Source organism: Microcaecilia unicolor, chromosome 1 (genome assembly GCF_901765095.1).
Source record: "Microcaecilia unicolor chromosome 1, aMicUni1.1, whole genome shotgun sequence".
In the NCBI taxonomy this organism is placed as follows: Eukaryota; Metazoa; Chordata; class Amphibia; order Gymnophiona; family Siphonopidae; genus Microcaecilia; species Microcaecilia unicolor.
In genome coordinates this window covers 35,443,629-35,464,393 of record NC_044031.1, presented here as the reverse complement: position 1 = coordinate 35,464,393, position 20,765 = coordinate 35,443,629, and the positions used below count along the sequence as shown (strand labels likewise).

At 44.9% G+C, this 20,765-nt stretch overlaps 1 protein-coding gene and 1 pseudogene across 2 annotated transcripts; both read left to right on the top strand.

The window, feature by feature from the left end:
* LOC115465113 overlaps positions 1-20,765 on the top strand; it is a 500,577-nt pseudogene that overhangs the window by 200,398 nt on the left and 279,414 nt on the right.
* Positions 11,206-20,210, top strand: LOC115464945 (zinc finger protein OZF-like). 2 transcript variants are annotated; one of them, XM_030195347.1, is made up of 4 exons: positions 11,206-11,458; positions 11,639-11,765; positions 13,341-13,457; positions 18,359-20,210. In XM_030195347.1, exons 1-4 carry the CDS (start codon positions 11,435-11,437, stop codon positions 19,579-19,581), a joined length of 1,491 nt encoding a protein of 496 aa, XP_030051207.1. In that variant the 5' UTR covers positions 11,206-11,434; the 3' UTR covers positions 19,582-20,210. The 2 variants fall into 2 exon arrangements, with proteins under 2 accessions (XP_030051207.1, XP_030051199.1); XM_030195339.1 differs by having other exon boundaries at positions 13,338-13,457.

Below are 20,765 nucleotides of genomic sequence, written 5' to 3'. Positions count from 1 at the left end.
AGGTTCATTCCTGCATTAATAACGTGCAAAACAAACCTATTTGGAGACATTATTACTGCTACTTTCGATAGCGCTACCAGACCTACGCAGCACTGTACACATTATATGCAGGTACTTTCTCTGTCCCTAGAGGGCTCACAAGCTAAGTTTTTGCACCTGGAGCAATGGAGGGTTACGTGACTTGCCCAAGGTCACAAGGAGCTGCGGTGGGAATGGAACCCAGGTCACCAGGATCAAAGCCCACTGCACTGACCATTAGGCTACTCCTTCAGATTCTAGTTACCAACAGCTTGAAGCTTTATAGACCTTTTATCATAATTTAGCTTTGAGTAGTGAAATGTCTCTCAGATGACATCAGGATGATACTGTCCTGGAAACAGTTGCATTGCCTTGTCCCCTGGATGCGACATACTGATGACAGGTCTGTGTACTGAAAAACACAACAAGGCGGTATGGCTCATGTACTAGAAACTGTGCAAACACTAGGCAAAAATTGCTGTACCAGAAAAACAACTAAAAGACACAGGGGAGATGACCAAGAGTGCACCAGAGGCGTCTTGAGAAAGTACTTCTTTATTGACACGCGCCAGTGGCGGGTGGGAACTGGGGCCTGTCCCCCATATTGGCTCTGGGGCCTCCGGTTTGGCTGACGAGGGTCCCCAACCCCCACCGGCTAAGGCGTTTGTCTTGCGCTGGTCTTATATTGCCTGGCGCCCCGTCCTGTTTTCAGTGCCGTGCATGCTTGTTTTAATGAAACTGAGCATGCTCACGCGTACTCATTAAAACGAGCGTGCATGGTGCTGAAAAATAGGATAGGGTGCCAGGCAATGTGAGACCAGCACGGGACAAAAGCTTTAGCTGGCAGGGGTTGGGGACCCCCGCCAGCCAAGGTACCTTCCAGCAGCGGGGGGGGGGGGGGGGGGGGGGGGAGAGCGGCAGGGAGGCAGGAGGACAACAGCGGGGAGGCGGGCCAAAATACCCCCCCCCCCCCACCTTGGGCTCTGCCCTCCCCCTCCGAGGTCTGGCTACGCCCCTGACACCAGCTCACATATGGTACATAAGAATACACAAGGTTGTTCGGAGGACTTGGACGTGAGCCGTGTTTCGGCTATATTGCCTGCCTCAGGAGTCCAAAAACAAATCTATAGCGGGGTGTGGACATGCCTTTCCTTAGTGATAAAAGGGAATCTATAAACAATCATAGCATTTAGCAGTTGTAGTAGAACCAATTCTCCACACAGGGAGCAAAGATATAGAGTGGTAGAAGATCATCATAAAAGCAGTCAAAGGCCAAGAAAATTGAGCAGAAAGATGTCGTTAAGGCTACTTCTTTATTGGGTACCAATGCACCTTGAATTGTTGCCTGTATATATTATACCCTATGAGCTCCGGAAGGAGACTCTCTGGCAGAATACAAGTATTAATTATAACACCTAATAGTGAATTTGAGAGACTGAGAATCTCCTTATCCAACATAGTTTTAGGAATAAATCTCACACTTTGCTATCATGGCACATGCAAAGTAGATGGACCTTCGAGACCTTACTTGTCATCATACTGTGTTTTTTTCACAAGGTTTGGACAGTGTTCGGTGATGGTACTGTGGAGCTCTCATCCTTGGGCAGCTATCTGAAAACTTAGAGCTTTTTTTTAAACCCCGCTAGGTTAACCGCCTTTACCACATTCTCTGGCAATGGATTCCAGAGTTTAAGCTGAGTTAACTTCTTATGCAATGCAAACAGCTGAAGAAAAAGGCCACAAAGCTCTAAGTTTTCATTTTCTTCAGCTGTTTGCATTGCATAAGAAGTTAACCTAGCTTAAACTCTGGAATCTGTTGCCAGAGAATGTGGTAAAGGCGGTTAACCTAGTGGGGTTTAAAAAAAAGGTTTGGGCGGCTTAGACCATTATTAAAATGACTTGGGGAAAATCCACTGCTTTTTTTCTGGGATAGAAAGTAGAAAAGTGAGTACCACCAAATACTATTCTAATCGAATCTCAGGGACGTCTCGAGCTAAATCTTTCAGGAAGAAGGTATTCAGAGAGTATATATTAATCAATTTTTTATTATGTATTGATGGTCTTGCAGGATTATCCCTTGACAAAGCAATCCAGCGAAACAGGTCCTGTCGGGATAACAAAGGTTCCTGGATGCTCCTCAATACATACACAAGATACACAAGATAAGTGATTGTGATTGTTAAATAGTGGTGGCTTAAATTGATGCCTTCCTACTGTTCTTTAAGTGTGTGCTTTAAGTACTCCTCACATTAACATATATTTTTTGCACATAAAATACTTATAAAATTTGGATGGAGGGGGTCGTCAATGATTAAAGACTGCCATGGCTGGTAGACGAGCATTTTGTCGCATATACAGCCAAATGAAATTATATGAGACATCCCTGAGATTCAATTAGAATAGTACTTGGTGGTACTCACTTTTCTGCTTTCTATTTTTGCACATGTTTGCTGTGTTCTTTTGAACATAATAAGTAGAACGCCTTAACATTTTGACAGTTTTTTTCTGGGATAAGCAGCATAAAATGTAGTGAACATTTTTGGGGATTCTGCCAGGTATTTGTGACCTGGATTGGCCACTGTTGGAAACAGGATGCTGGGCTCGATGGACCTTTGGTCTGTCCCGCTGTGGCAATACTTATGTACTTAAGGAGGAATTTGCCTCTACTGCCACAAATGGTCTTGGACCTGGCCAGAAATGGAGTGCTGTAGTTGAGGAATTGAAGAATTTAGGGGAGGAACTTAGAGACCAGGTAAGGCTCTTACCTGCTCATGATAGGAGGAGGAGAAGAAAAGGCAATAACTTACAATCAGCTTCAATACATGGCTCAAAACCTGGTATAAAGAGTGTTTATTTCTTTTATTCATTTAATCGCCCATCATTGCAGCCTAAACAATGTACGAAAGAACACAAATACAGTAAATGAATGTCACTCAGTACATCCAAAACAATAAAAATCATGTAAAGATAAAAGTTAAAATACATTTTAAAAAGAGGATTTTAGCTATAATAATGGACTGGGACCATATTTGGAGGAATACTGTAGAGAAGGGGAGGAAAAAGGACATTAAGGTAGAACCTAGAAAGTGAGATGGTTAAAGAAAGCCAACTGATTCCTGCTGTCATACCAAAGCATTAAAAACGGGTGAAGAAAGACACAGTAACATGGCTCATACAAGGCTACCTTTAGCAACAGGGTAAATGAAGGGCTCAGTGATACTGGAAGGCGCTCCACTGTCATGGACACTGGAGATGTGGACGCTTGGGCTAAGATTAGATACTTCACCATCTATAGGGGCGTAGATCTCTGCTTTGATTAAGTCCCCTTTTTGGAAACTGGGAATGATCAGGCAGTTGTGTTTGTATTTGGCAAAAGATCTGGTTGTAGGGAGGGGAAAGGGAAATGGGACTTGATATACCACCTTTCTGAGGTTTTTGCAACTACATTCAAAGCGCTTTACTTATATTCAGGTACTTATTTTGTACCAGGGGCAATGGAGGGTTAAGTGACTTGCCCAGAGTCACAAGGAGCTGCCTGTGCCTGAAGTGGGAATTGAGCTCAGTTCCACCACCCTAACCACTAGGCCATTCCTCCACTGTTGCTACTATTTGAGATTCTACATGGAATGTTGCTATTCCACTAGCAACATTCCATGTAGAAGTTGGCCCTTGCAGATCACCAGTTTGGCCGCGCAGGCTTCTGCTTCTGTGAATCTGGACTCACAGAAACAGAAGCCTGCGCACCCTTCTACATGGAATGTTGCTAGTGGAATAGCAACATTTCATGTAGAATCTCCAATAGTATCTATTTTATTACATTTGTACCCCGAGCTTTCCCACTCATGGCAGGCTCAATGCGGCTTACATGGGGCAATGGAGGGTTAAGTGACTTGCCCAGAGTCACAAGGAGCTGCCTGTGCCTGAAGTGGGAATTGAGCTCAGTTCCACCACCCTAACCACTAGGCCATTCCTCCACTGTTGCTACTATTTGAGATTCTACATGGAATGTTGGAATGTTGCTAGTGGAATAGCAACATTCCATGTTGAATCTCCAATAGTAGCAACATTCCATGTAGAAGTCGGCCCTTGCAGATCACCAATGTGGCCGCGCAGGGCTTCTACATGGAATGTTGCTAGTGGAATAGCAACATTCCATGTAGAATCTTCAATAGTAGCAACATTCCATGTAGAATCTCCAATAGTATCTATTTTATTACATTTGTACCCCGCGCTTTCCCACTCATGGCAGGCTCAATGCGGCTTACATGGGGCAATGGAGGGTTAAGTGACTTGCCCAGAGTCACAAGGAGCTGCCTGTGCCTGAGGTGGGAATCGAATTCAGTTCTTCAGTTCCCCAGGACCAAAGTCCACCACCCTAACCACTAGGCCACTCCTCCACTCATTATATTTGTACTATTCTGCTACTTGTTTGTACCTAATAAAATTGTATTCTTTTTTTTATACTCACTTTGTCCATTGCGTCCTTGTTTTTTTTGTGACAGTTTTGATGTTATTTTGGACAGGTTTTGAGGACAACAGGGAAGTAATTTCCAGGTGGTCCAAGAGACCAATTTAAAGCATTAGCAATTGAATGGGTAAAAGCTGAAGAGCGAGCAAAGAATTAGGAAGGAATAGTGGAGACAGGGGAGCCACGTATTATGGCCACCTGCCTCCAGAAGATAAGGCTGAAGGAGAATGAGGATTCTACTAGCTTAGGAGGCTGGATCCTTCTGCCAGCCATAAAACATTTTAGATACAAGGAAAGCAATAATAGGGGAATATTATAATTTACTAACAGTTTAGTGATGTAAAAGGCACATATGCAAAAGCTGTAGCTGCAGTGGCCTACCTGATGGCTACAGATGCAAATTGGCTATTTCATGTGCCACCACCCAATCATACAATTCCACGCTTAGAATTGTGTGGAGCAGTGCTGGCCGTAGAGAAAGCAGAAATGAACCTCAATGAAATGGACGTTCAAATCGATGATGTCGAATCCTACACTGACAGTAAAGTCGTCCTGGGCTACATCTACAATCAAACCAGGAGATTTTACGTGTACGTCAGAAACAAGAGTGGAGCATAGAGAAAAGTCAACGTGACCAGAACAGTGGCATTAAGTGCCAACTGAGCAAAATCCAGCAGACTGTGCCACCAGAGCTGTGCCAGCATCTTGTCTAGCGGAAACCAGGTGGTTAACTGGACCAGACTTTCTTCTAAAACCTGACCAACATTATCTTCAGTGACGGAGAACTCCTTTGAACTTATAGATCCTGACTCTGATGCAGAGATCCGTCCAGAGATGACTGTTCTTGCTGCTAATCTGGTTCTGAAAGCAACTTAGGAGCTCAGCATTTCTCAAGTTGGATAACTACTACCAATCATTTCTATAGCGCAACTAGATGTATGCAGCACTGTACATATCATACGCAGATACTTTCTCTGTCCCTAGAGGGCTAAGTCTTTGTATCTGGGGCAATGGAGGGTTAGGTGACTTGCCCAGAGTCACAAGGAGCTGCCTGTGCCTGAAGTGGGAATCGAGCTCAGTTCCACCACCCTAACCACTAGGCCATTCCTCCACTGTTGCTACTATTTGAGATTCTACATGGAATGTTGGAATGTTGCTAGTGGAATAGCAACATTCCGTGTAGAATCTCCAATAGTAGCAACATTCCATGTAGAAGTCGGCCCTTGCAGATCACCAAAGGAAGGAGCTCTCTATAATGTGTATCTGCAAGCCAGGATCAAGGCCCGCTGCACTAACCATTAGGCCACTCTTCCCTCAGAAGAGCTATAGCACACCTTATTCATATTGCATCTTCATCTCATCAGTCAGCTTGTAAAGAACTCAGCACCTGTCACCACTGGCACATCTGTTCAAAGCCTCTCTCAGTAAATGAGATTATCCGAGCAGAGTACCATCCTATGTTGCGTACAAGAAGCATATGTGGAAGAATTCAAATACATCAGTAGAGGCATGAACCTTCCAGAGTAACCCACTTCTAAAGTTGAACCCCTTCATTAACAAGAAAGGCCTGCTGAGAGTCAGCAGCCGCCTCACTCAAGAAGAACTACAGAAGGGGGAAAGGAACTCATCATCCCAGGTCAGCACCACACATCAACCTTGCTTGTGTGTCACTATCACGAGCAAGTTAAATATCAAGGGACAATTAAGACATTCATCCGACCAGTCACCGAAGTGAAACTTTACCTTTTGAGGAGATGTGAGGACACTGGACCATTGTCCACTCCAGAGACTCAAAGACTTTTCTCTCCCCTTTGTGTTGTTTGTGTTGTCTCTCGTTTCAGCTCCTGCTAAACTGCAAGAGAGAAGTCACCAGAGCAACAGTGAACCAGAGACAGGCAAGACGTTTAAGATCCAGATATAAATGGACTTTTGCATGCTTATAATGTTTATAGTTTTGAGAAGTTAAATAGTGGTATCTACTGTAAGCATTTATAGGTGAATAACTCTTCTGGGCAAAGCTACCCAATGAGTAATTCCCAGGTTCCGTTTACAGGAGTCTGGCTAAACCAACTTCCTAGCTCTGTCCAGGGGTTATATATTATAAAGGAACCTGGCTGTTCTGGGCCTACACCAGAACTTTTCTTCTGTTAGAGAGAACTGGAATAAAAGTAAAGTCACTGCTGTGAAATATATTAATTTATTATATAGGCAAGAAAATAGAATAATACACCCTACACTACAGCTCAGCTGTACAAATGAAGCTCCCTTATGCTGATAAGCAACTGTAGAATGTATTGTCTAACTAAAACACTGATATCACTGGTTACTAGGTTATTACACAATCCTGATTAGTAATACTGACTAGGTCATGAAGTAATACAGATAGCAGCACATCTTCCTGATCACAAAGTTCTGACTAACCCGCCTTTGCTGAGGTAAGAACCCACTAGCTAATCCCCGACTATAGGAAACAAATCCCTGTAATTCTCACCGAGCTGACTCTAGGTGGTCTCTCAGATGAAGTGGACACAGGTTTTTCCCTTTTAGACTCCAGCTGTTTTCCACAGCGAGTCCCAGTCTTAGGAAACAGCACAGGCTCTCTGCAGCATGCAGGATTACAGTCTCTGGCTGGTAGAGCTCAACCAACAGGTACTTTCTTCAGATGGTCAGTTCACAAGGTTGTGGACCACTTCAGGTCTCGCTGGTCTTCTTTTCAGCTACCCTTCTTCCAGTAGAACTAGACAAATTCTCCCTTTCTTCTTTTCTTTCTTCTTCTGTCTGTCCTCTCTGTACTTCTCTTTCTGGTTTTTGCTCTCTGGCCCCTGATTCCCAGGTGACCAGACAGCAACCAATCAGGATCTTGTCCAGCTCCTTCCCTGAGCAAGAAAACCTTTTTTTTTGATCTTCCAGTTGTTACATTGTGGTATGCATTCCTGTCTCTCATCAGACTCGCTGGCACCATGGCCTTACCCCCTGTAGCTCATCAGGGAGGTGCAAGGGTCAGGTAGCCCACTGCATATCCTTGAGTTTTTTCCAGACCTGCCAGTTATTTACCACAAGCAGAGCTCTGCCACAAACAGAAAGTTGAATCTGCTTGGTCACTGAAGTGCAGGGTCTTAGTTCACAGACTCCATCTTGACATAGTTGTATACACAGGCTGAGACCAGCAGAGTGAGGCTCACAGGGAAATAGCCCTACACTACCCATACCAGGTCCCTATGTTCATGGAGGCAGGGTATATTGTGAAGTTTATTTAATATGAGTATTGTTTGTATTCAATTGCATTGTCTGTGCAATAGACAGCACTACATATTAGGAGTGCTTTTCCTATAGTTTGCAGTATCCTGTGATTGACTGCTTGTGAGCTTTCCCTATTGGCTGTTAGCTCTAAGCTAGGGCCAGCCCTTCTTCTCTGCCCCTGCGGGGCGGTGTGAGACAACCCAATTTTCCTTGCATGCTTTGTGATCAGCAGCTGTTCTAGGGCTGATCACTCCTTAATATACTGTAATTCCATCAAGATTTTTCATCTCCACATTTATTTTCCCAGAGTTTCTCCCCCTTATTCTTCTTTGAGTGTTACAGCTTTTCCTACCAACTGGGCTGAGGTTCTGTCCATATCCTTGTCTCTGCAGTGGCTAGATACAGACTCTATGTGCAGAAGGCAACAATTCTCTTCTAAGCAACTGGACTGTAAATTGGATTGTCTTTATTATTATTATGAGTACTACAGTAAAGAGAATTTGCTTAAGAACTGAGAGTCTACTGATAAAGCTTCTACTTGGGGATAGTTTAAGCTGGTTGTTTAAGGTACACTATAGTTTGCCTAGAACAGTACAATTAGTCTGTCTATTTCAAAAGGAAGGAGCTCTCTATAATGTGTATCTGCAAGCATATAGTAATGAAGTAAAAGTAACACATTACAATACTTAAGTAAAATGTCAGTACTTTTACTCGTTAGTACATGATAAGACTGAGCACGTTACTTGTAAACGAGTATTATCTGCACCAATTTTAAGTACTTTTCCCTCGTTACAATTCAGTTTTGTTACTAGTAAATCAATTTTCCTCCCCCCTCCTTCTCTTTGCATGCCTGAGCCAGGGGCTAGCTACTGGCCCACCCAGTTTCAGCTCAGGCTCACCCTGTCTGTCTCTGATCACCACCAATCAGGTGCCTGTCTTAGGCGCCGGTTACCTTGCACAGCTGTCGTAAGTTGCACTGGCATCAGTGCTTCAACCACGTGCAAGAGGCTCATGCTCCCTCAATTCAATGCAATGCAATGCAGCTGAAGTTGATGTCTGCTGCCGCTCTAGGAGACCACACGCACAACCAGACACAGTGAGCCAGTCCCAGGAGGAACTAGTGAAGAAACTTGCAATTGGGGAGGTCTGTTCAATTGAACTAAGGTAGGCAGGCAGGCAGGCAGGCAGGCAGGCAGCAATGCCAGGGCTGGGCTCCCAAGCACAACATAGCCCGCCGGCCCCCCTCCTCCCCTACATCCCATGCTGGTACCAGTAGTGCTGGTGGTACCGCTGCTGCCACTGCGATGAAAAATCTAAGCAGTGGGTTGTCATCAGCCCCATCCTGCCGAATCAATTCTTCAGTTCACCCCCAACCCTGCACCACTATAAGGACTCCCTTCTCCAACATTGCACACCAATCAGGATCTCATCGGGGCACTAGGCTTCTTCTGTAGGAAGCTCAGTAGGTAAAGAAAGAAAAAAAAGTTTTATGTTTAATGTTGTTGGTGGGCTACTGGGCTTCCCATCAGTATTAAATATAAACCTTTTTTTTTTTTACTTGGGCAGTGCAGAGCCCACCCCCACCCAGGACAGAAGCCAAGCCCAAGTTAAAAAAAGATTTATGTTTATTGGTGGGCTTCTGTTCTGGGTGGGAGTGGGCTTTGCACCGCCCACGTAAAAAAAAAGTTTTAGATTTAATATTGTTGAGTTTCTATGTGGGGGTGGGCTCGGCAGTGACCAATTTTAAAAATTAAGTTTATATTTAATACTGGTGTGCTTCTGGGTGTGGCTGGGGGGGGGGAGATTGGGACAGGCAGGATAGATGCCAAAACTTGCATGTTACCGTATTTTTCCATAAGCATTACAAAATTACTCTATGGGGTCTGACTTAGGGTTACCATACTTGCCACGACAAAAAAAAGGACGCAAAATAAAATGCAGCTCTGCCCGCAGCTCACCCTACCCCGCCCCACCCCTACCCCACCCCCTATTCCATTCCACCACGCCCCTGCACTCCACAATCACCATGACCCCCCCCCCCCCCCCCCCCCAAGAAAGCCAGATGCAAGCAGTGAAAATACTGGTAAAGTAACAGAAATGCATTTTCTTCCGTACTCTGCTAACTACAAAATGAAAAGATGTATATTTCCAAAAAAGCATGTCCCCCTTTCCTTTCCCTCCCATCCATGAGCAGCATATCCCCCTCTCCTCTCTTCTCCATCCCCTTCTATCCATATGCTGTATTTCCCTCTTTTGCCTTCCCCCTCATGTACATCCCCCTTTCCAATCTTTTTTTCCAGCCTCCCTCCACCCACGGAAGTCTTGCAAGGCCAACGCTTGAAATCTTACCAGCCATTTTGAAGCAAGTGGATCAACAGAGCTGGACAGGAAAGTGTGGGGTTCTTTCCTGCCCCGAAGAGGCCACTAGACCACCATGGCGTATTAAGGTATGTGAGGAGAGGGCATCCTGAGGTCTGCCCTCCTGCCCAGAAACCCGGACAAATGGAAAGACCAGTAAAAACCACCCGGATCCTCGACAGTCCCCTGAAAAAAAAAACGACGTGTAGGGGGGAATCCGAACATATGGTAATCCTATTTTGTTTATTTTTATTGAAGGAATTTTTTTTTTGCCTGGGTGTGTGTAGAAAAATATTTTGTTTTGAATGTATTAATTGGAACATGCCAGCCTTTGGAAATGTGTATCTCCCCTAACCCTATTCAACATCTGGCATCTTTAATTTTTATTTCTCTATTATTGCAGTTCTTTTTTACCAAACATTATATTAGGCACTTAGGGCCACGTTTACTAAGCTGCGCTAGAGGCGAGTTAGTGCTTTTAGTGTGCGCAGTGTAGGCGCCCACAATATTCCTATGGGCGCCTACACAGCACGTGCTAATTTTGTGCACACGCTAAAAACGCTAGTACACCTTAGTAAATAGAGCCCTTACTTTTTTACTTTTAAATGTTTTCATTGTACTTTTTACATTTACTTAAGTATATAAACACTGAAAGCCCACCTCTTTAACATTGCTTTTGACTTATAACCACTTGTACCTCTCGCTTCTACCTACCCTCCTCTCTTCTTTCCTCTACACATCAATTGATTTGCTTACTTTATTATTTTTGTCTATTAGATTGTAAGCTCTTTGAGCAGGGACTGACTTTCTTCTATGTTTGTGCAGCGCTGCGTACGCCTTGTAGCGCTATAGAGTAGTAGTAGTAGTAGTAGTAAACATGCATGTATCTTTACTTTTACTCAAGTACTTTAACCTAGTACTTTAAACAACACTGTCTGCAAGGTACTGTATACAGATAATGAAATTCCCTCCCCTGAGCAGCAGTCCCAACTATCTCGAGTGTACCATTCTGTCTGCCCTTCTCTGATGTCATCAGTCTGGGCCCCTTTGATGCAAAGCTCAGGCTTCTCTTCTGTGACGTCATTAGCCTGCGCCCAGTAGAAGGGGCTGCTGAGCTGCAGACGGACAGAGAAATATAAAGAATCTATTGTTCTGTTGTAATTTGTTTTGCAGATTAAAAGCTGTAACTGGGATACCAAAATCCTCCAGTCCTAAATCTCAGCTTTTGTAATAAAGTCTTGTCCTTTCCTCAGCACTTCAAGAGGCATACACTCAGTTCTTTTCTAGCAGCCAGAGAAAGAGTTCCCAATTCATTTCTAATCCTGCAAAGTTGCAAAAGCAGAGAGAAAAATGTCTTCAGGAGCTTCTGATCAGGTAGGAGATTACCCTCAACTTTCTACCATTTGCCCACAAATACTGCCTCTGCTCGCAAATCTAGGACACTGTAGTAAGTCAGCCTTAACTTCAATAAGATCCAGGGCAGACTGAAGATGAGAAAAGGCACTTTGGGAGTGATGCAGAAGGTGTTGGGTGTTTTTCTGATTTGTGTTTCAGGTACCAGTAACCTTTGAGGATGTTGCCATCCATTTTTCCCAGGAAGAGTGGGAGTGTTTAGAAGAATGGCAGAAGAACCTTTACAAGGATGTGATGAAGGAGAATTATCAGACCCTGATCTCCCTGGGTAAGGAAGAATTAAATATTTTTTATTAGTGGTTCTGGGTTGTAATGGAAATGACAGCGTGAGGTAGAGGCACTGGTTATGGTGGGGATTTACTTTATGAGGGGGCGGTACAGAGAATCTGGGTAAGTAATATTACTGTGATGAGGTGTCACATTTAGAAGTGTAATAGTAATTTATTAGCTGCCATTTTGTGACAGTTACGTCAAGGTGATGAACATATATTAGTCACTATATAAAAATTCACAATTCATATATAAAGTAAAACAACATTGGAACTGCACAGATATAAAGATTGCTTGGTCCTCTCAGACTAAATCTCACAGTCTTCAGGGGGGACTAGTAATTGGATAAGCAGATACCAAATATTGTGGGGAGGAAGGGGAAAGATGAACTATAGGGGGATTTATTAATGTGAGGGGGATGTATTGAACTATGGTAAGATGAGTGGAGGAATGCTGAAGATTAAGTATTTGTAGTAAAGGAATTAAAGTATTTTAAAAATGTACAGAGATTACAATTATTTTTTTATTTGTGGTTGACTGAATTGTGTTATTTAAAGAATTGTTTAGAGTTTTGGTTTCCTTGTTAGTTTGTGGTCCTTATCCCCTCTTAATTCAGTGGATTTAGGCCCAGCTCACTGGCGTTACTGTGCAAGGCCAAGTGAAAAGCTTATCACCCAGGATCACTGTTGGGGCTGCGCTCATAGCCTTTAGGAGGTGGAGGAGAAATGTAGTTATTTTTATGGAGGAGGAATAGCTTTTTGCCATAATAGTTCCCTCGTTCTCATATCCTTTTCAGCTCAACCAGAAGCAGTGTTGGATTCTGAGACTGCTTCATGAGCATTTTTCTTCTGTTTTAATAGACTGATCTTCCCAATGTCTCATGGTCTCTAAATCCAGGCCAGGGTCACAATTCATGATGGTCATGATGCCTGCCCAACCCAGGGCTGTGAACACTGCCTGTACAACCTCCCCAGTTGCAGCCTACCTGGGATGTAGAAGACTTGACTGGAATATGTAATAGGACCTTGTACACAGCATAGCAAAGCAAAGCACTGCGCCTGTCCTGAGGCACCGAACCAGCCTGGAAATCATTGTTGAGAGTGGCACCTAATGGCTGGATTTTGAGTCCATGACTACAGGGTTTGAAATGAGCCCTGGTGTCTGCTCCTTGCTGAGGTCTGTCAGTGCAATGACCAGACTAAGAACAGAGCTGGCCTAGTAAAATAAGGGGGGAAAAGACCCTTTGCAGTTGTGATTGAAATCTTGTGGCACCCAGCATCCTAGCACTGGCTTTGATTTGAGTTTGAAGAAAAAGGAGTAACTACAAAGCCTAAATGTATAATTCAGTTGATCTTATTATAGCTTTTTTATTCCTTTTCCTTTTGATGTGTAAAGGGTGTTCAGATCAATTACCTGAGACATCCAGGACCCAGAAGCTGTTCCTGTTTTAACTGATGATCTAAATATTTGTTCACTGAAGTTGGTGAAATTCTTTATTCTAGAAATCCTGAATTTGAGGAATCGCACCCAGAATGATTATAGAAAATCTAATACAGTGTTCTTACTCCAGAAGCAGGCTGTCCAACTTTCACCCCTGATATTATATCCCACATTGAAAGAGGGGAAGAGCCTTACATCAGGGATGAGCTGGGATCTGAGGAAAGAGAAACTGGGAAAAGCAGCTGCTCAGGTGAGTCCAGTAATGAGGAACTGGGGTAAAACTGTTAAACTGAAGAGTGGAATGAGCAGCTGGGAACTGCAGAGACCCTTTTCCAAGCAACCCTGGAGATCTCTTTCATCACTCCCAGGCAGAGACCCCTTCACAAGCTCCTTGGAAGTCTCTTTCCATCACTCCCAGGCACAGACCCCTTCACAAGCTCCTTGAAAGTCTCTTTCCATCACTCCCAGGCACAGACCCCTTCACAAGCTCCTTGGAAGTCTCTTTCCATCACTCCCAGGCACAGACCCCTTCACAAGCTCCTTGGAAGTCTCTTTCCATCACTCCCAGGCAGAGACCCCTTCACAAGCTCCTTGGAAGTCTCTTTCCATCACTCCCAGGCACAGACCCCTTCACAAGCTCCTTGGAAGTCTCTTTCCATCACTCCCAGGCACAGACCCCTTCACAAGCTCCTTGGAAGTCTCTTTCCATCACTCCCAGGCACAGACCCCTTCACAAGCTCCTTGGAAGTCTCTTTCCATCACTCCCAGGCACAGACCCCTTCACAAGCTCCTTGGAAGTCTCTTTCCATCACTCCCAGGCACAGACCCCTCCACAAGCTCCTTGGAAGTCTCTTTCCATCACTCCCAGGCAGAGACCCCTTCACAAGCTCCTTGGAAGTCTCTTTCCATCACTCCCAGGCAGAGACCCCTTCACAAGCTCCTTGGAAGTCTCTTTCCATCACTCCCAGGCAGAGACCCCTTCACAAACTCCTTGGAAGTCTCTTTCCATCACTCCCGGGCACAGACCCCTTCACAAGCTGGAGAGCTCTCTAATCCCTCACCCCATGAAAAGCTCCTCTAGAGAGCTGTTTCATCACTCGCAGGCTGAGTTTTTTTTCTTTTTAAGAGATCACCTAGTGGATATTTTTGTTTGATGATCTTTCTGGGAATATGAGATGAGAAATTCCTAAACCCCTGATGCAGACCAGTAGGGCCAAAACACGAGTTGTGTCGGGTCTCCTTTATTGTTTTTGAAGACTTTTGTAATAGAGTTTCTTGGACACCGTCTGCGAGAGGTTCCTTTTTTCCTCTGCTGTTTTATACCTGGTGTATTTGATCTGTGGAGGTTTTTTTCTCCTTCTGTTTGTGACTAACTTGATCCACTCCAATCTCCAGGTGATTTTAATATAGTTTTTTTTTTTGGCTCTACACACATACATAGTTTAATATTTAAAGTGGATTATGGAATGTTTACACGTCTTTCATAATATTTGTATACTAAGTACCCTGGAATTTTATGGTTATTAGGTGTGTATGTTGTACCAATGGCCTTATTGGGAATTAAATATTACTATTTGGTTTACTGCAATACTGTCACCATATGGAACTGGAATGGTGCCCTGTGTGACACGCCCCTTGGTGCCTTGCACCACCCACTGCACCATGGCTTAAAGGAAAAGACACTGGTCGGGGAGCGGTTTTGGTGCCCCCGCATGTTATTTACCTCCAGTTTCATTTTCTGCAATAGGACCTACTTTAATAACTGACATTGATGGTTCTAGTACACACTAACCATGGGAGCATCCTTTAGCAAACTAGCCCTTATTCTGTTATCAGAGTGCTACCCCCACCCTGGTGGTTGGGAGGCGGGGATAGTACTGGGCAGACTTATACGGTCTGTGCCAGGGCTGGTGGTTGGGAGGCGGGGATAGTGGTTGGGAGGCTGGGATAGTGCTGGACAGACTTGTACGGTCTGTGCCAGAGCTGGTGGTTCGGAGGCGGGGCTGGTGGTTGGGAGGCGGGGATAGTGCTGGGCAGACTTATAAGGTCTGTGCCAGAGCCGGTGGTTGAGAGGCGGGGCTGGTGGTTGGGAGGCGGGGATAGTGCTGGACAGACTTGTACGGTCTGTGCCAGAGCCGGTGGTTCGGAGGCAGGGCTGGTGGTTGGGAGGCGGGGCTAGTGGTTGGAAGGCGGGGATAGTGCTGGGCAGACTTATATGGTCTGTGCCAGAGCTGGAGGTGGGGCTGGTGGTTGGGAGGCGGGGATAGTGCTGGGCAGACTTATACGGTCTGTGTCCTGAAGAGCACAGGTACAAATCAAAGTAGGGTATACACAAAAAGTAGCACATATGAGTTTATCTTGTTGGGCAGACTGGATGGACCGTGCAGGTCTTTTTCTGCCGTCATCTACTATGTTACTATGTCACTCTGCCATTTTGAACGTGTGACTCCACTTCTCCTCGATAGCCGTTGGTTGTCTTTTGCAGGGTGCGGTTTATAAGGTTCTGGCATCTGGTTTCCATTATCTTTCTTGAAGTCTTTGACACCACACATGCCTTGCTGTTTTTACAATCCCAGCATGACAGAATGTTGCCTGTTCCCCCTCCTTCCCGTGCTCAATTGGACAATATACGTAGTACAGCTTTTAATATTTTGGCACCCGTGCTTTGACATTCCGCACAAGGGCGTTCGTTTTGAGAGTTCCTGTAAGTTTAAATCGGGGCTTAAGATGCGTTACCTTTCTATTGTTTAAAGGCTCTGTGGGGCTGGCTGTTAATGTTTGCAGCTGGAAATTTTTCTGTCAAACATTTTGTTAATTTCTTGTCCAGACGCCCTTTCCTTTTCCCCGTTCCTGTTATGGTTTTGCTGGAATTTCTACATTTTGTTTCTTGTTGTTTGGAGTTGTATTGTAAACCATTGTGATGCCCTGTTGAAGGTTTGAAGGAATGGATTTTCCAGGTGTTAGTTGACAGTGGCAGTAGAAAGCTTATATATATATATATATATATATATTTTTTTTTTGTTACATTTGTACCCCGCACTTTCCCACTCATGGCAGGCTCAATGCAGCTTACATAGGGCAATGGAGGGTTAAGTGACTTGCCCAGAGTCACAAGGAGCTGCCTGTGCCTGAAGTGGGAATCGAACTCAGTTCCTCAGTTCCCCAGGACTAAATTCCACCACCCTAACCACTAGGCCACCTCCCCCCACTATATGATGTAGTCATTAGGTTTCACAGTCGAATTCAAAGAAAATGAGATACATTATGCCTGGAACAGACTTCCCGAGCCCATACGCCAAGCGCCCTCCCTGCCCATCTTCAAGTCCTTACTTAAGGCCCATCTCTTCTCCCTTGCTTTTGGCGCCTAACCACCTTCCCCATTCATGCTACCTACACTGACTACATAGTTTGTAACCTTTAGATTGTAAGCTCTCTTGAGCAGGGACTGTCCTTCCCCATGTTAAACTTGTACAGCGCTGCGTAACCCTGGCAGCGCTATAGAAATGCTAAGTAGTAGTAGTAATGTGACCCATTAAGAACCAGCTCGCCTGGGGGAAGCAATGTGTGGTGGGGAAATCATGTGGCTGGCGCCTACCTTATGGAATTATTTCCAGTCAATCGCTGTGTCTATATTTAGAGCCCTGTTTACTAAGCCGCTCTAATGCACTATTTCCATGGAACCCCCGGTCCAAGGTGGCCCATTTTTAACTATGTGTCTTCTCACATTTTTCTCCCCCACACCAAGGGGCCCTTTAACTAAGCTGCAGTAAGCGCCAGTGCGTGCTTACTGCACCTTAAAATGGCCTACCGCGGGCTGTGCTCAGGCAACCTGCGGTAAGTGGAGGAGTGGCCTAGTGGTTAGGATGGTGGACTTTGGTCCTGGGGAACTGAGGAACTGAGTTCGATTCCCACCTCAGGCACAGGCAGCTCCTTGTGACTCTGGGCAAGTCACTTAACCCTCCATTGCCCCATGTAAGCCGCATTGAGCCTGCCATGAATGGGAAAGCGCGGGGTACAAATGTAACAAAAAAAATACAAATAATTTTCACATGTGTGCATGCTACTCACACGCTAAAAAAATAAAAATTATTTTGTTTTCATAGCTGCACCCCCAAAACATGCCCTCAGCGCTAATCAGTTAGCGCGTGGACATAGCTGCCTACTCAGGGGTTCCCAAACTTTTTTGGTTCGCGGCAGCTCCCCCCAAGCCACATGGGTCTCCGCAGCATCCCCCCCCCCCCAGCCCAGCCACATTGGTTCTCCGCATCACCCCTGCCATATAGGTCTCCCTTTCCCTGCAGCCCCCTCCTCTCACACCAGCACACCTTCCCCAAATCCAGCATCGATCCTACCTTCCTTCCTGCAGGTCCAGGATCCCCCCACCCCCGCCATGTAGGTCTCCTTTTCCCTTTCCCTGCAGCCCCCTCCTCTAACACCAGCACACCTTCCCCAAATCCAGCATCACTCCTACCTTCCTTCCTGCAGGTCTAGGATCACTGCTGCTTCCTTCTGCTTCCCCTGCCGCTGCAGTGCTTGTAGCTTACATTTTCAGGCCATCCGCGATTCACACAGGCCCTCTGGTGCCTTCCCAGTCTGCCACGTCCGGCCCTCTCTGATGGAAGTTTCCTGTTGCGAGGGTTGGACATGACAAAGGGAAGTCCCCGCAGCGCCTGTGTGAATCGCAGACACCTGAAAATGTAAGCTGCAAACACTGCAGCAGCAAGAAGCGGCAGATGCCGGACCTGCAGGAAGAGAAAGTAGGGAGTGACGCGCTGTGGCACAGTTTGGGAACTACTAGCCTACAGAATAGGTGTCAGTAAGTGCTCACAGGAAAATTAGCATGTGGCCATTATTGCGGAAATGTAAAAGTCGGCCATTTACTGGCAGCGCTAAAAATGGAAGATCCGCAATGGGGCTAGCGCTGGCCACCTTTTAGCGCTGCTTAATAAAAGGACCCCCAAATTTTTGTCCAGTTTTTTTTCAGAGATTTATTTTGCTCCCAGGCAGACATTCTTGACCTCTTTATTTAAAATCTCTGTCCTACATCCATTGGGTTGGAAAGAATAAAAAGCTTTAGTAAACTGGGTTGTAATGGTTACAACTATTGTCCTAAAATAACATCCCAATGTTTTCCTTTTTAAAACAATGTAGCTAAAGATGATCCCAGAAACGGTATTACAGAGAAACCCCACTGGGAGCTCAGAGGGAACCTGGAACCGATTGGGAAGTCATCAAAAATCTCAGAAGAGAAACAAAGAAATTCAACAGGAGACTCACCAGCTACCAGTCTCCTGTGGGAGCAAAGTATCAGTAATGTCACACAGAAAGGGAAAGAGCGGAGAAACAAGACATCATTACAAAGGTGGTTATGCGATGTATGTGGGATGTTCCTCAGGGATCCTGTAACTCTGCAATCGCATCAGAGATCGCACACTGAAGTGAAACCTTCTACAGGTACAGCCTGTGGGAAAACCTTCATTCTGAAGGGAGACATACAAGAGCAACAGAAAACACGCGTGAAAGAGAAACTTTGTACTTCTGAGTGTGGAAAAGGTTTAAGTGAAAAGATAGATCTAGCAGAACACGAGAAGCTCAATGAAGAGAGAGCGTTTCCATGTAAGGAATATGGGAAAAGTTCTATGAATACAGCAAATGTAACAAAAGACCAGAAAAGCCACGCCGATGATAGACCATTTTCATGTGTAGATTGTGGCAAATGCTTTAAGCAAAAGGCATACCTCACAAGACACCAAGAAATCCACATAATAGAGAAACCATTTACATGTATTGTATGCGCAGAATGCTTCAGAAGCAAGGGAGACCTTGCAGAACACCAAAACATACACAGACAAGAGAGAACATATGTATGTACTGAGTGCGGTAAAAGCCTTAGCCAGAAAGGCCACCTTGAAAGACACAAGAGAATCCATACGGGTGAGAAACCATTCACATGTAATGAGTGTGGTAGAAGCTTCAATCAGAAATCACATCTGAAAGACCACGAGAGAATCCATACCGGAGTAAAACCATTTATATGTGCTGATTGTGGCAAGAGCTTCATTCAGAAGACTTCGCTCACAAGCCACCAGAGAATCCACACAGGAATGAAACGATTTACGTGTGCTGATTGCAGAAAGAGCTTCAATAAGAAGACTTTATACATAAAACACCAGGAAAGCCACAAAGGAGAGAGAGAATTTATACCTACTGATTGTGGTAAAAATATCTTTCAGAAGAGAGATCTTACAAGACCTCAAGACTGTAAATTTCAGAACCATAACTTACACCCTGTATATCCTGCTTTGAATGTGAAGTTCATTCCTGTCACTTGTACGCAAAACCAAACCCATGACAGAGTGTCAGAAAATAAGTAAATGGAACTATGAGAGGGCAGAACAAGAGGGCAGCATAACATATGGTGAGATGTCTTGAGTGTTTTGTCTTATGTCATTTGACATAATCGGGAGCATGTGTGAGCCCTAGAAATCCCTCTCCCTAGGAAAACTTGTTCTGGCATCCCATAGTCTACCAGGAGCTAGGGAGTTCCTGGGCTGGAAGGAGAGGAGAGGGTCACAAGTGCATAGGAGGTTATGCAGGGGCAGGGTTAATGACGAGAGAAGGCTTGTAGAAGATGAGTCTCCCTGGGTCCGTAGACAGTATGTAATGGCTCCAAGCAGGTCCAACTTCCCTTTACCCCTGTTACACTTTACATTGCCTGGGAAAATGAAGGTTCAAGATGCCTTGCTTCCATTAGTTTTGGCACCAATCCAGACACAGCCTAAGATGGACAGCTTCCTACTGTGACCCACCAAGGGAAAAAATTCGAGAGGGCCTTGCTGTGAAGCAGAGTAGAGGAAAATTGGCCTCGCTAGGAAATGAAATATCACTGTCCTGTGAAAACTATCTGTATGTGAGAAAGGCAAGGGCAAAGCAAACTCGGGTATACATATAAAGTATCAACATGTAAAATGAGTTTATCTTATTGGGCAGACTGGATGGACCATTCAGGTCTGTATCTGCCGTCGTTTACTATATATGTATGTATGTATGTAGTTTTGCGAGATGAGTGCCAGTGTGGCTAGTTCCCAGCACACCAAAGATGGCACTGCTTCCCAAAGTCTGACAGGTTCATTGCAGGGTCCGCTTGCAGCAGGAGGAAATCAAATGCCCACTAACTTACCTCTAGATGAACAGAAGGTGGTGGTGGAGGTTGAGGGAGAGTGTATTTATTTATTTATTTATTACATGTGTATCCCACATTTTCCCACCTATTTGTAGGCTCAAAATAAGAGCAAAGACCCCCCCCCCCCCAAGTTCTTGTTGGTGTATACTCTGGTAAGTTCTTGCCTCCCTTCTGTATCAAAATCCCTTTGATGACCCTGGACACTGTTTGGACAGCTCCGTTGAGAACAGGTGAATGAAATTCTTTCTGTTTTAAACATATTTCTTCACTGGCAAAACCCATCCAAAACCCACTACCCCCAAGTGTACACTACCATAGCCCTTACAGGTGAAGAGGGCACCTATGTGTGGGTATAGTGGGTTTCTGGTGAGTTTT

Excerpts from the sequence above, each read along its gene's own strand:
- LOC115464945 (XM_030195339.1), top strand. The coding sequence starts at position 11,435 with ATGTCTTCAGGAGCTTCTGATCAG. Across the intron at positions 11,459-11,638 it reads CTTCAGGAGCTTCTGATCAG|GTACCAGTAACCTTTGAGGA; the intron begins GTAGGAGATTAC and ends TTTGTGTTTCAG. Across the intron at positions 13,458-18,358 it reads TGGGAAAAGCAGCTGCTCAG|CTAAAGATGATCCCAGAAAC; the intron begins GTGAGTCCAGTA and ends AAAACAATGTAG.